Here is a 15666-nt window from a genome sequence, read left to right as displayed (position 1 = left end):
CTGAGTGCATCCATGCCCATGTTGTCTGACAGAGACCCAGTTATTTACGTCAGTATTTTGAAACATTATTTGGTCCCCAGTGTAATATTGGCAGGTTGACATTTATTGTCATGAATCTTGCACTGGAGGCAGAACCGAGCAGTTTCCGCTAGATGGGCCAGCTGCAAAGTTAAAATTGCCAATATTGTAAAAATTAATGAAAACAAAAATTTGCTTTTTGGCCGTAAAAACCTCTACGGGATCGGTGTCCCGTATACGGGACGGTTGCGCTAACGTGCGCTAATGTGATTAGCATGACTGTTGTAAGTAACAGCAACATTTCCAGGACATAGACATGTTTTATATGGGCAGAAAGGTTAAATTCATGTTAATCTAACTGCACTGTCCAATTTACAGTAGCTATTACAGTGAAAAAAGACCATGCTCCCGATGTCTCCCGAGTGGCGAAGTGGTCTAAGGCACTGCATCGCAGTGCTAGCTGTGCCACTAGAGATCCTGGTTCGAATCCAGGCTCTGTCGTAGCCGGCCGCGACTGGGAGACCCATGGGGCGGCACGCAATTGGCCCAGCGTCATCCAGGGTAGGGGAGGGAATGGCCGGCAGGGATGTAGCTCAGTTGGTAGAGCATGGCGTTTGCAACGCCAGGGTTGTGGGTTCGATTCCCATGGGGGGCCAGTATGAAAAAAATAAAGTAATAATGTATGCACTCACTAACTGTAAGTCGCTCTGGATAAGAGCGTCTGCTAAATGACGTAAATGTAATGCTATTGTTTGAGGAGAGTGCACAACAACAAAAAACGTATCACGGCAACTGGTTTGATACATTCACCTCTGAAGGTAAATAATGTACTTACATTCAGTAATCTTGCTCTGATTTGTCATCCTAAGGGTCCCAGAGATAAAATGTAGCATAGTTTTGTTTGATAAAATCAATTTTTATATTCAAATGTAGGAACTGGGTTCTACAATTTGAACCCCTGCTGTCTCTTGCTCCACACCCAGCCCGCCCGGCCATATAGATGTGTGAAAGTTAGTGTATAAGCTAATGATCCATCATGTATGACATTCCTGGGAGTGTGTAAACTTAAATGTTGTATTACCATATCATTTTTGTATGTTCTCTATAGTTATGTACTTGAAAATGTATCAATTGACCAATTCGGCACTTTGGGCAGACTTGATACAAAATAGTCCAGTATTGCAATGCTTCACTGGATCAATCTGAAACTGTGCACACACCCTGCTCCCATCTAGTGGCCAAAATCTAAATTGCGCCTAAACTGCAATATTATATTGTGGCCTTTCTCTTGCATTTCAAAGATGATAAAAATATAAATAAAATAGAAAATGTATGTTTTTTTGTTTGTATTATCTTTTACCAGATCTAATGTGTTATATTCTCCTACATTAAGTTCACATTTCCACAAACTTCAAAGTGTTTCCTTTCAAATAGTATGAAGAATATGCATATCCTTGCTTCAGGTCCTGAGCTACAGGCAGTTAGATTTGGGTATGTCATTTTAGGCAAAAATTGAAAAAAAGGGTCAGATCCTTAAGAGGTTAATCAGATTTTATGACTTTGTGGCTGTGCCAACTAGGAACCACTCTGCAGAGCTGTCTACAGAACAAGATTGACGACGAAAAACGCTAACCTGCGTAATATTGCCCAGTGATTATTGTGATGAATATGCTTTGGCCTACAGTGGCCAGGCACTGACAAAGTTCATTTTCAAGTCATGCATCACAAGGTATGATGACAACTTTCATGCTAGATATGAGGAAAACTCAATGGTTATGAGGTGTGTGTATGTCAATGGGGTCAGTTACTCTGTGCGTGTGTGTGTGTGTCAATGGGGTCAGTTACGTTTTTATTATCAAAGACCTCCTCTTTTGCTCAGCTATGCGTTTCGGAGGGGCAGAGCCAGACCAGATGCAAACGAATGATATGTGACATGGGATCTTCCAAAAACCCGAGAAAAGAAAAGGCAGTGCTCTGATGCACTGAAGACTCACGGACACCGGGATCATTACAAATAACTTACAGCTGCAAACAGTGTGTCGATTAGGCGCACAATTACACGCATCTTTGGGATGAATTTCCACTCTTTAGGGATGAAGTTTCCCATTTAATCTGGATCAAGAAAGGACTGCATATGAGTGGAGAACTTTTCAGTCGTAAGAAGACACCAATGTCTGTCCTGCAAGCGTAAATTTGTCTCAACAGTCCAGTGAAAGTGATGCATAAAGACGTTGCGCGTTGTTCAATCTTCCCAAATTACCAGTAACCGTTTTGTGACGAACATGACCTTTATGTAAATACATTATTTTTATTTTATCGTTTTAATTTTCTCCACTCCATTTGATCGCAAACAATGCAGATCCTACTGTTTGCCACCGTTCTCTTCTGCGTCGAGGACTTCGTCCGTGCTGAGGCCAAACCAAAGTGCACGGAGCGCTGCGACGTGAGCACTTGCCCCAGCCCCAGCTGCCCGATGGGGTACGTTCCAGACCGATGCAACTGCTGCCTGGTTTGCGCCCAGGGCGAAGGCGAGCCATGCGGGCGCAAAGACGACCTACCCTGCGGTGATGGACTCGACTGCAAGCACCCGGCCGGCAAGCGGCTCGCCAAGGGGTTCTGCCAGTGCAAATTGGTGCATAAAGTCTGCGGCAGTGATGGCAATACCTATGGGAACGTGTGTCAGCTGAAGGCGCAGAGTAGGAAGGCTCTGCAACAGGGGCTGCCAGCCATCAACTCGGTCCAGAAGGGACCATGCGAAATCAACCATAACAAAGGTAAGTCATTTGTGTCTAAAAAGAAACAAACAACAACAACAACAAACAGTTGCAACATACAAAACATACAATTCAACATTAATTAATAGCAGAAATGTGCACACACACAGTTTGATGGACTTTATGCAAAATGGATGGTGAATTGTTTACATATAGTGCAGTTACAGTGTGCATCCCAAATGACACCCTCTTCCTCTTCCTATATAGTGCACTACTTTTTTACGTACTCAAGGCTGAGATTTGGTTAGGGCCCATAGGGCTCTGATCAAAAGTAGTGCACTATAAAGGAATAGTAACCGTCTACAGTAAGTAGGCTAGTGGAATTGCATGAACAACCCTTAAACCCCTCCTTTGTCAGAAGGGGCAGCCAGCAGACTGTCTGAGTGACTGGATCATTAAAGTTAACCCCTAAAGTCAACCCCTACACGTTCTTTATGTCCCTCATTGGAATAGAACAAATGTTTCCCCTAGACACTGATCTGAGGCCAGTTTTGTGGTTTTCCCTCCTAATGGTTTAGGTTAGGATTGGGGGAGAGAAAGCTGATCTGTGCCTAGGGGAATCTCCCATCACCATCATTATACCCAGACAGACTTCCTATAGATTAGTCTCACATTATTAAAACTAATGACCAGCCACTGAATGAATGACTTCACTTGTCAGAGTTTAATGTTTGTTTTCCTGTCTAGCTTTTATTTGTATTTCCTGTGTCCATTTATAGGCATTTTCCTGCCCAGGGGTGGCAGTTACCTTGGTTCCTATTCCATTCTGAATGTATTTATTTTTATTTAAAAAAGAATGTAGCACAATACAAATAGTTCCTGAGGGACATTCTAGAATCAAAACATGACCTCATACCATCTCCGACCTAAACAGTTCCTTGTGGACGGTGTGCAACACGCTTTACTTCAGGCTACGTCAACAAAGCTGTACTGTGTTTTGTAATATAGACAACAGAGCCATGCCCATGCAAACTGAGCGGGCTCCATTGTAACACCGTCTTTTACACCGAATTAATCAAACCGTATTGAATTTGGCCATCAATTCCCTTTTCAAAACAACTAAGTGTATGACGTCTCTGGTTGACCTAACTCGAATAATACAATACTTTCCTCACTAATGAGGGAAACAGAGTTGGGTTGTGTCCCTTCAGAGACTTCACAGGAAGCAGGAAGTCCCATGCAGACACAGAAAGTTATGGCATATCCAATTTGTCTTGACTTTGATCAGAGGTCATTATTCTGTGACAGGGGCTTAAAAGCATGTGACTGACTGCAATTGAATTGTTATAATCTCCATACATGGGTTCAACTACTATTTGAAATAATTTCAACTATGTAAGCTGGGCTTGATTAAGGTTGCCTGGCGCAATGGAACCAATAGAATAGTCCCAAAACTGCAAACCTTTCCCATCGGGCACTCCAGGGAGACCAGAGTAAACGTTTAAGTTATTGGAAAGATTTTAAATGGTATTTGAACCCATATCTAAATGGAGTTTATAAGAGGGATATGGATGACTGATGATGAGCTTTGTATTCTAATCTGCTCATTGGTCCAAATCATCCATAAGCTAATTAGAATCAAGGCTTTGTAGAGACCTCACACAGGCAGATTATTATGGATGGTGGCGTTTTATCTTAATCTCCTGACAAATTGGCCAATTACTCAAGGTTTCCCTAACTGATCATTTCCTTTGGAACACTTTAAAGTGTGGGATTGTTGAGTTAGGAATAGGAGAAGAGTATCACTGTTTACATGTAGTTTTTATTCTCAGATCTCCATTGCCTCTCATTTCTCAGTCTATATCTCACTCAGTCTAATATTATATCAGCATGTGAACCCATTCAACTCACACCGTGTGTGTTTGCCCTCAAGTCATCCTTGAGTTATTTCAGATGGACCAACTACCACGTCAGTCTAAAGCTAAAATTATCTCCCCATTATCATTAGGATGGGCTGGCCTTCAGTCTAAGTACACGTTTAGTATCTTCAAACTGTTCTTCGTTCCAAACCCACATTTTCCAAACTTATCTCAAACCCTTAACTTAGCATTGCATCTACAGTATGCACACATGCATGCGTGCACACACTGAAATGACTGAAATTACAATATATTCTTCTATCCCACAGAAAAGCATGAGGTAGATGTACAGTATCATTATTGGCCACCACTCAGGATAATAGCAGCCTGGTCCCAGATCTGTTTTACTGTCTTGCCAACTCATATGGTTATTGGCAAGACAGCACAAACAAATCAGGCTAGAATAATAGCTGAGTTGGTTTTTCCACGGTTACTGCCAAGATTGTGCCATCCACTGGTTTGGTTTTTCTAATGCTTGGCTAGCCAACCGTAGAGGATCAATTTGTAGCCTAGTGCTGAAATATGTTCTTCTGAGATTCCGCTTCACTTGGATGTTTAATTCTAGACTCCCTTAGCCAACGGTTTGCCAATGATTACGAGGATGACCATAGCCAAAAATGTGATTTGCAAATGGTTAGGAGTATGAGAATAGTTCTCAAATCTAGAGTCAGATGTAGAGCCAGGAGTTTTTCCCTGACCATGTGACCTGACTAGAAATAACTCTGGGCCCTTGTTAGTTATAGGTGTTTTTCATGATGATGACCCCAAGTCAGGAAAAACTCCTGGCCCTGGTAATACTGCATGAGATTAATAAGAGTAACTGGAAAATCTGGGTGTTGATATTGAGGTCACTAGTACGCCACCGGCTAGTTCCAGGACAGGGTGTGTGTTTGCTGACTGTTTGTACTCTAAACTCAGCTGTGTAGCCTGATTGTGTATACGAGCCAAGGCGGTCACACACCGACACACACACACACACACACAGAGGAAACCGCAGTCAGCTGAGGAGAACAAACGCCAGCCGGTGGCGTGGCTGCCATGTACTGGAAATAACTCGCTGTAATTAACGTTTGTTTACTGCTGCACCCACCACACACACGCCACCAAGGCTCTTTCGTGGCCCTGAAAGAGTGGAGGCCGGCAAAACCATCCAGCTGTTTTTAGACCAAAGTACTGAGGTTTCATTTAGGAAGAGGTGGAGGGAAGAATAAAGTAGTGTAGGGCATCACAGAGGAAGTTCACAGAGGAACCTGCACTTGTTGACCTCAGAAAATATGTGTTGCTGCTGTTTTGATACTGTTGATGTTGTTGTCTAAGATGTTTTTCTGATCACATGACCTAACTAGGGAAAACTCTGGGCCCTTACTCTTACCACTTTTAAGCCTTCTGTTTTCTGCACATTAGGTTGCAGCTAACAGATAACAGCTAGAAAATATGATGTTTGAGTGGTGATGGTGTAGAGGAGTGACTGTATTCTATTATTAACATGAGTAATTCTTCCTGCTAGTATAGGTACTTCACACCCCACCAGTCCCAGGTATAAGTTTAACTTCATAGCTGACGTGGTGGAGAAGATCGCTCCGGCTGTGGTCCACATCGAACTCTTCCTCAGGTACGCTGAGTGTGTTTGTGTAGGCAGACACGTGTGTACAACGGGTGGGTCTAATCCTGAATGCTGATTGGTTAAAACCGCATTCCAGCTGGTGTCTATTCCACAAGTTACCACCGGCTAAATCTATGACGTTAAAATGCCTATTTACTCTGTTCCATCTGACTGTGCAATCCACTGTCTCATCAGCCCAGCCAGGCAATTTATAAACTTGACCTCCACAATAAAAAGCATGTAGACATTATCTCACAATTATTTTAGACTAACATTTAGTTTTCAACAGCGGAGATTAGTAAAAACATTGCTGTCTGTCTCTTCGACATTTGCAACAATGTTTCAATATTCAAATTCTATCTCCAACTACAGTGTGTGTTGTGTCAGTATTATGTTGAATAAAGGGCGCATGATGGTTGAACCAAAATTATCACGTTTATCATATATAACGTAGTAACTTAGTAGTAACTTCATCACAACAGTGTAGATCTTATGTAATTTCTCATCATAGGCAATAGCACATCACACGACACAGTAAACGCTCGTCTTGTCGTTAGAAAGTCTATATTTCTAGCTCTAGGTGTACCTCTTTTGACCTTAATTGACCTCTTGACCCCCAGACACCCTCTGTTCGGCCGGAACGTCCCTCTGTCTAGCGGGTCGGGCTTTGTGATGTCGGAGACAGGCCTGATAGTGACCAACGCCCACGTCGTGTCCAGCACCACGCCTGTGTCGGGCCGTCAGCAGCTCAAGGTCCAGATGCACAGCGGTGACATCTACGAGGCGACCATCAAGGACATCGACAAGAAGTCCGACATCGCCACCATCAAAGTCAACTCACTGGTGAGAGAAGTGGATTATATATTATTTATACCACGGTATTGTTGAACGCTTGATTATATAAGTTATAAAAATCTTCAAATCTTACCCCACGAGGTCCGAACTACTGCTGGTTGTCTGTTCTACCTGATAATTAGTTGCACCCACCTGGTGTCACAGGTCTAAATCAGTCCCTGATTAGAGGGGAACAATTAAAAAAACGGAGTGGAACTGGCTTCAAGGTCCAGAGGGGTTTATTAGAAATTGCGTAAGAGTCAGACAAAGGACATGTTGCTTTCTTGCCTCATGCATGTTCTTATGCATAGGCCTGTTGTCAAATATCTAGACCTATTGTTCTTTGTGAACAATATGTTTGTGGTTAGACACCAATGTTTGTGGTTAGAGGAAGACTAACACTGTATCCTAAAGACCTTTGGACTTTTTTATAATGGAACAGTCCAAATACTATGGTGATTATATATTCAGGTTCACATTATAGTTGTATCCTACAATAAGAAGTCCTTACTGTTAAAAACGTGGGAAAGGAAGGGGGAATTCCTGGATGTTAATGAGCTGAATAGATATTTGATGGATGTAATGAATGCCTGAGGTCACAAATAGTTATGACTGATGTCCAATCCCATGGATCATCAGCTAGATTCAGCCACGGGCCAATTTTATTTTCTTGAACGGATGGTCAGAACTTAACAAATAATTTGTAGACTGCAAATTGACCTAAAGAAGCCTAAACGGATATAATATTTGACTAAAACATAATAATTTCAAACCTTGCTCATATTTTGTATACGGTAACGTGTCTCTCTATTATGAGATGGAATACTTGGGAACATATCTTTCCAAAATTAAAATCAGTTGGAGCTGATTTCCTGGTGTTTTTTTAGTCTTTTACATCCAATAATGAAAACGTCATATTCATAATCTCCAGCACCAGCATATGTGAAAAGATTTCTATGTTTTGTAGTAAAAAATACAAAGATAAGTATTTCCAATGACATCATCAACCAATTAGTAGGCAATACCTTCTCACAATTGGTCAAAATCACATGATGCACACCGACGATGTTATTGGAAACACGTACAGAGCCTATAGAAAGTATTCACACCCCTTTACTTTTTCCACATTTTGTTGTGTTACAAAGTGGGATTACAATTTATTTAATTGTCATTTGTTGTCAACGATCTACACAAAACACAAAAAATTATGAAAAATAAAACACTAATATATCTTGATTACATAAGTATTCAACCCCCTGAGTCAATGCATGTTAGAATAACCTTTAGCAGCGATTACAACTGTGAGTCTTTCTGGGTAAGTCTCTAAGAGCTTTCCACACCTGGTTTGTGCAACATTTTCCCATTATTCTTTTCAAAATTCTTCAAGCTCTGTCAAATTGGTTGTTGATCATTGCTAGTCAACCGTTTTTAGGTATTGCCATAGATTTTCAAGTAGATTTAAGTCAAAACTACATTTTCACATTGTTGATGTTGGGGTGGTGCTATACATGATGAATATGAAGTTGAAAAAGAGTGAAGTTTCCCTTTAAAGAATTCCTACACAGGTCCCTCTCTCTTTCTCTCTCTTACACCATCCGTCTCGTGAGCATATGTTTTTACTTCTCTCTCTTCTCTCCGTCCCTCTCTTAACCCTTCCTCCTTTCCCTTTCCATCTCCACCCTTTCACCCTCTCTCTCTTGCTCTCTCTGTCTCCTCCTCTCACCCCCTCTTTCTCCCTCTCCCAACCCCCTCACTCTCTCTATCCCTCCCTTGCCCTTCCTCTCCCACCTTCTCTCCCTCCATCGCCCCCTTCCTCTCCCACCTTCTCTCTTTCCATCGCCCCCTTCCTCTCCCACCTTCTCTCTTTCCATCGCCCCCTTACTCTTCCACCTTCTCTCTCCATCACCCCCTTCCTCTCCCACCTTCTCTCCCTCCATTGCCCCCTTCCTCTCCCACCTTCTCTCTTTCCATCACCCCCTTCCTCTCCCACCTTCTCTTTCCATCACCCCCTTCCTCTCCCACTTTCTCTCTCCATCACCCCCTTCCTCTCCCACCTTCTCTCCCCCCATCGCCCCCTTCCTCTCCCCCCATCGCCCCCTTCCTCTCCCACCTTCTCTCCCCCCATCGCCCCCTTCCTCTCCCACCTTCTCTCTTTCCATCACCCCCTTCCTCTCCCACCTTCTCTCTCCATCACCCCTTTCCTCTCCCACCTTCTCTCCCTTCATTGCCCCCTTCCTCTCCCACCTTCTCTCCCTCCATCGCCCACTTCCTCTCCCACCTTCTCTCTCCATCACCCCCTTCCTATTCCCAACTTCTCTCTCCATCACCCCCTTCCTCTCCCACCTTCTCTCCCTCCATCGCCCCCTTCCTCTTCCACCTTCTCTCTCTCCATCACCTCCTTCCTCTTCCACCTTCTCTCTCTCCATCACCTCCTTCCTCTCCCACCTTCTCTCTCTCATCGCCCCTTCCTCTCTCTCTCTCCCTTTAGAAAAAGCTCTCGGTGCTGTTGCTAGGCCACTCTGCCGACCTTCGACCTGGTGAGTTTGTGGTTGCCATTGGCAGTCCCTTTGCGCTCCAGAACACAGTTACCACGGGGATCGTGAGCACGGCCCAGAGGGACGGCAAAGAGCTGGGCATAAGAGACTCTGACATGGGCTATGTACAGACGGACGCCATCATCAATGTGAGACATTCAATTCAACTTTATCTAAACTTTATTTAAAGAGTAATTATAGCACACTCCACTTATAACCAACTCATAGGCTGTCTAGTTGTCTGTGTTGACATTTTAAAGAGGACATTCATGATCATAGAGATCATACACACAGAGACACATCCCATTGGTTGATTCAATAATCAACTGATTCATTGTTTCCATCTTTTCTCAGTATGGAAATTCAGGTGGACCTCTCGTTAACTTGGTAAGTGCTACGTCAGCACCCATAACATTAGTCACAACCTTCACTGTGATAATCGTGAGTAGAAGCTGTTGCCATAGAAATATAATACGCTAGTAACAAAACATTCCCTGACCAAGATGGCTGATCTTTTGAGTCACGTTGCCAGGATGCCAATACCCATTGTAGTGTTCTATTTAATTATATGGAGCCAGCCCAGTCCTGACCCCTAATAACCCTGTATAGGATACCACCACGATGGAGGGGTGATCGGTATCAGTAGCAATCCAGTTCCTATTCATAACACAATGTTACATTGCCTGTCTGACTGCCACCAGGATGGCGAGGTGATCGGCATCAACACTCTCAAGGTGGCTGCTGGGATTTCCTTCGCCATCCCCTCTGATAGGATCACACGCTTCCTCAACGAATCAATGGACAAGCAGAGCAAAGGTAGGCCCTCCCCTCCCCTTTCTTAACGAATCAATGGACAAGCAGAGCAAAGGTAGGCCCACCCCTCCCCTTCCTTAACAAATCATTGGACAAGCAGAGCAAGGTCTGTCATCATACATACAGGTGGAAAGACAGACAGACGTCATGCATGATCACATTTTAACAGAAAAAGGAAGAAGAATAAAACAGATGAGTATAAATGACAGTTTGACTTTTTTTATTTTACAGAAGTCAGATCACTGAAGAAACGGTTTATTGGAATAAGGATGCTCACCATCACCTCAGCGTAAGTCTTTGTAATACGTAATCATAATATTAAAATGTGTGTTAAACTATATATTACATCTCCATAGCTTACAATACATATAAAAGTGTTACTATTTCCAAAACTAACTTTACTGTGTGTCTGTCTGTCCCGTCTAGCCTGGTTGAGGAGCTGAAGCAGCAGAACCCAGACTTCCCTGATGTCACTAGTGGGATCTACGTCCATGAAGTGGTGCCTCACTCTCCTGCACAGAAGTAGGTGTCCTACACTGCTATACCATAACCACTGATTGGCTTAAAAGAGATGGTTACATTTTATAATCACTTTCATGAATAAGACACTATAAATTAACATAATTATTTATATTTAAAAACAAAATGCTTTGCAATACCCACAGAGGTGGCCGCAGAGATGGCGACATGTCAAAATATATATATTTTTTAAATCCCTTTTCTCCACACAGAGGTGGAATCAGAGACGGCGACATCATCGTGAAGCTGAATGGCCGTCCGCTGCTGACCACTGCTGACCTACAGGGGGCGCTCACAGAGGAGACGACTCTGCTGCTGGAGGTCAGGAGGGGCAACGACGACCTGCTCTTCAACATCCAGCCTGACGTCATTATGCAGTAACCATGATGACAATGACAAGATAAAAAAAGATATATATCTGAACGTTCTGTAACGTTACAATGTCACTCAACACCGAGCCCGACGACGTCATCGTGCAGTAACCACGGCAACCGTGGTGTGGAATCCGGGAGACTGAAAAAAGTATAAGGACCAAACAAACACTCTGGTTGAGAGACCTAGACACTGATAAAGTTGCCTCTAAACATTGATCTAGGGTCAGTTGTTTGTTTCTCCCCCTAATGGTTGATGTTAGGATTTGGGAGGGTAAAACTGATCCTAGATCTGTGCCTAAAGGGTGACTTTTTAACTATTCAGATCCAAGGAGAAGACGATCAACAAACAAATTAACAAACAGAAAAACTGTGTTTGTTTGTTGGAACCTTGATGGGGAAACGACAGACTGACTGACCCTAGTTTTGGAAATCTCCACAGAAAACTCTGGAGTCCACATGCATTTAGGACTAAAGTCCCAGTGAAATGAAACACTGGATTTTTATTGTTGTTGTGTATGTGTTTTGTATGATCTAAATGTCTTTGTCAAAGCATACTAGCTGTTTTTTGAGACTCACTTACTCCCACTGCAAGTGATCATTGGTAATACAAGTTTAGCATAATAGATTTTTCAATTGTTACATTGCTTTTATAGCCTTTTAAATCTGTCGAATAGAAGACATTTCTGTGTATACGAGTAGCTGTGTCCAATGCTGTCGGTTCGGAACCATTCCATAACCAACTGTGAATGTAATTATTTGGTCAGTTATAGGTTGAAAGAAATATATAATTTTTGGTCAGAAATGGTCAGTTGTAAATTGAAAGAAAGACCACATTTCTTTTCAGCTGGCAAAATGTGAGCAAATGTCTGATTGAATCTCACTGTTGCTGTATTCTTGCTGTCTTCTACTATAATCGACACGTTGGTAACACTTTACATTAATGTCCCCTTCATAAAGGGTTTATAAAGGGTTTGTAAAGGTGTTATGAGTTGTTCATAAGTAGTTTACAATACCAACTTGTGCTTATAGTATGAATAAATAAACTAACTTTACAGGCAGTTATTAATCATCTTAACTTCAGATTTAATGTTTACATATCTGGATTCCTTACCAACAGGCTATGTGAATGGTAGCGATTGTTTTTTACAAATACAATTTTAATAAAAATAAATAAATAATGTCTTTAAATTAATCTAGGTCATAGGACGTTCTTGCATTGACCCAGTGAGGAGTGTGTGTGTGTGTGCATGTGTGATTCCCTTGACAACGTTCCGCTGCACTTGGAGATGGCTGATGAGGAAGCCAGGAATGTTTACTGCTACAGGCCTTGTTTAAGTACAATCAGGGTATTGTGGCTGCCTGCTACACACACACACACCACACACTCTCACACACACTGAAATGTCTTGAGTCAATAAGTATTCAACCCCTTTGTTATGACTACCTCATCTCTGTACCCCACACATACAATTATCTGTAAGGTCCCTCAGTCGAGCAGTGAATTTCAAACACAGATTCAACCACAAAGACCAGGGAGGTTTTCCAATGCCTTGCACCTATTGGTAGATGGGTAAGAAAAAAAGCAGACATTGAATATCCCTTTCAGCATGGTGAAGTTATGAATTACACTTTGGATGGTGTATCAATACACCCAGTCACTACAAAAATACAAGCGTTCTTACTAACTCAGTTGCCGGTGAGGAAGGAAACCGCTCAGGGATTTCACCATGAGGCCTATGGTGACTTTAAAACAGTTAGAGTTGAATAGCTGTGATAGGAGAAAACTGAGGATGGATCAACAACATTGTAGTTACTCCACAATAATAACCTAGTTGACAGTGAAAAGAAGGAAGCTCGTAAAGAATACAAATATTCCAAAACATGCATACTGCAAAAAATGTGGCAAAGCAATTCACTTTTTGCCCTGAATACAAAGTGTTCTGTTTGGGACAAATCCAATACAACACATTACTGAGTTCCACTCTCCATATCTTCTAGCATGGTGGTGGCTGCATCATGTTATGGATATGCTTGTAATCATTAAGAACTGGGGAGTAAACCTGGTTCAGTCTGCTTTCCACCAGACACTGGGAGACAAATTCACCTTTCAGAAGGACAATAACCTAAAACACAAGGCCAAATCTACACTGGAGTTGCTTACGAAGAAGACAGTGAATGTTCCCGAGTGGCCGAGTTAGAGTTTTGTGGATATGTTGAAGCAACATCTCAAGACATCAGTCAGGAAGTTAAAGCTTGGTTGCAAATGGGTCTTCCAAATGAACAATGACCCCAAGCATACTTCCAAAGTTGTGGCAAAACGGCTTAAGGACACAAAGTCAAGGTATTGGAGTGGCCATCACAAAGCCCTGACCTCAATCCTATAGAAATTGTGTGGGCAGAAGCAGAACTGAAAAAGCGTGTGCGAGCAAGGAGGCCTACAAACCTGACTCAGTTACACCAGCTCTGTCAGGAGGAATGGGCCAAAATTCACCCAACTTATTGTGGGAAGCTTGTGGAAGGCTACCTGAAACATTTGACCCAAGTTAAACAATTTAAAGGCAATGCTACCAAATACTAATTGAGTGTACAGTGAGGGAAAAAAGTATTTGATCCCCTGCTGATTTTGTACGTTTGCCCACTGACAAAGACATGATCAGTCTATAATTTTAATGGTAGGTTTATTTGAACAGTGAGAGACAGAATAACAACAAAAAAATCCAGAAAAACGCATGTCTAAAATGTTATAAATTGATTTGCATTTTAATGAGGGAAATAAGCATTTGACCCCTCTGCAAAACATGACTTAGTACTTGGTGGCAAAACCCTTGTTGGCAATCACAGAGGTCAGACGTTTCCGATTTTGTCCCACTCCTCTTTGCAGATCTTCTCCAAGTCATTAAGGTTTCGAGGCTGACGTTTGGCAACTCGAACCTTCAGCTCCCTCCACAGATTTTCTATGGGATTAAGGTCTGGAGACTGGCTAGGCCACTCCAGGACCTTAATGTGCTTCTTCTTGAGCCACTCCTTTGTTGCCTTGGCCATGTGTTTTGGGTCATTGTCATGCTGGAATACCCATCCACGACCCATTTTCAATGCCCTGGCTGAGGGAAGGAGGTTCTCACCCAAGATTTGACAGTACATGGCCCCGTCCATCGTCCTTTTGATGCAGTGAAGTTGTCCTGTCCCCTTAGCAGAAAAACACCCCCTTAGCATAATGTTTCCACCTCCATGTTTGACGGTGGGGATGGTGTTCTTGGGGTCATAGGCAGCATTCCTCCTCCTCCAAACACAACAAGTTGAGTTGATGCCAAAGAGCTCGATTTTGGTCTCACCTGACCACAACACTTTCACCCAGTTCTCCTCTGAATCATTCAGATGTTCATTGGCAAACTTCAGACGGGCCTGTATATGTGCTTTCTTGAGCAGGGGGACCTTGCGGGCGCTGCAGGATTTCAGTCCTTCACGGCGTAGTGTGTTACCAATTGTTTTCTTGGTGACTATGGTCCCAGCTGCCTTGAGATCATTGACAAGATCCTCCCGTGTAGTTCTGGGCTGATTCCTCACCATTCTCATGATCATTGCAACTTCACGAGGTGAGATCTTGCATGGAGCCCCAGGCCGAGGGAGATTGACAGTTCTTTTGTGTTTATTCCATTTGCGAATAATCGCACCAACTGTTGTCACCTTCTCACCAAGCTGCTTGGCGATGGTCTTGTAGCCCATTCCAGCCTTGTGTAGGTCTACAATCTTGTCCCTGACATCCTTGGAGAGCTCTTTGGTCTTGGCCATGGTGGAGAGTTTGTAATCTGATTGATTGATTGCTTCTGTGGACAGGTGTCTTTTATACAGGTAACAAGCTGAGATTAGGAGCACTCCCTTTAAGAGTGTTCTCCTAATCTCAGCTCGTTACCTGTATAAAAGACAACTGGGAGCCAGAAATCTTTCTGATTGAGAGGGGGTCAAATACTTATTTCCCTCATTTAAATGAAAATAAATTTATAACAATTTTGACATGCGTTTTTCTGGATTTTGTTGTTGTTATTCTGTCTCTTACTGTTCAAATAAACCTACCATTAAAATTATAGACTGATCATTTCTTTGTCAGTGGGCAAACGTACAAAATCAGCAGGGGAGAAATAAATAATTATCTCTACTATTATTCTGACATTTCACATTCTTAAAATAAAGTGGTGATCCTAACTGACCTAACACAGGGAATTTCTACATTTTTACATTTACGTCATTTAGCAGACGCTCTTATCCAGAGCGATTTACAGTTACTGAGTGCATAAATTTTTTCATACTGGTCCCCCGTGGGAATCGAACCCACAATCCTGG

The 15666-nt window shown here is 42.6% G+C and overlaps 1 protein-coding gene across 1 annotated transcript; it reads left to right on the top strand.

Moving 5' to 3' along the window:
* Positions 1-1897: 1897 nt before the first annotated feature.
* Positions 1898-12520, top strand: LOC121554409 (serine protease HTRA3). Its single transcript, XM_041867986.2, has 9 exons — positions 1898-2792; positions 6164-6263; positions 6875-7097; positions 9577-9771; positions 9977-10009; positions 10324-10438; positions 10667-10724; positions 10862-10957; positions 11167-12520. Exons 1-9 carry the CDS (start codon positions 2372-2374, stop codon positions 11333-11335), a joined length of 1410 nt encoding a protein of 469 aa, XP_041723920.1. The 5' UTR covers positions 1898-2371; the 3' UTR covers positions 11336-12520.
* Positions 12521-15666: the final 3146 nt, after the last annotated feature.

This window comes from Coregonus clupeaformis, chromosome 39 (assembly GCF_020615455.1).
Source record: "Coregonus clupeaformis isolate EN_2021a chromosome 39, ASM2061545v1, whole genome shotgun sequence".
NCBI lineage: Eukaryota > Metazoa > Chordata > Actinopteri > Salmoniformes > Salmonidae > Coregonus > Coregonus clupeaformis.
The sequence above is the reverse complement of the archived record's forward strand: the minus strand, read 5'-3'. Positions and strand labels throughout refer to the sequence as shown.

What these genes read in the sequence shown, in the direction of transcription:
- LOC121554409 (XM_041867986.2), top strand. Translation starts at nt 2,372, where the DNA reads ATGCAGATCCTACTGTTTGCCACCGTTCTCTTCTGCGTCGAGGACTTC. An exon ending in GTGGACCTCTCGTTAACTTG is followed by an intron (nt 10,010 to 10,323) that starts GTAAGTGCTACG and finishes GACTGCCACCAG; the next exon opens with GATGGCGAGGTGATCGGCAT. An exon ending in ATGCTCACCATCACCTCAGC is followed by an intron (nt 10,725 to 10,861) that starts GTAAGTCTTTGT and finishes TGTCCCGTCTAG; the next exon opens with CCTGGTTGAGGAGCTGAAGC.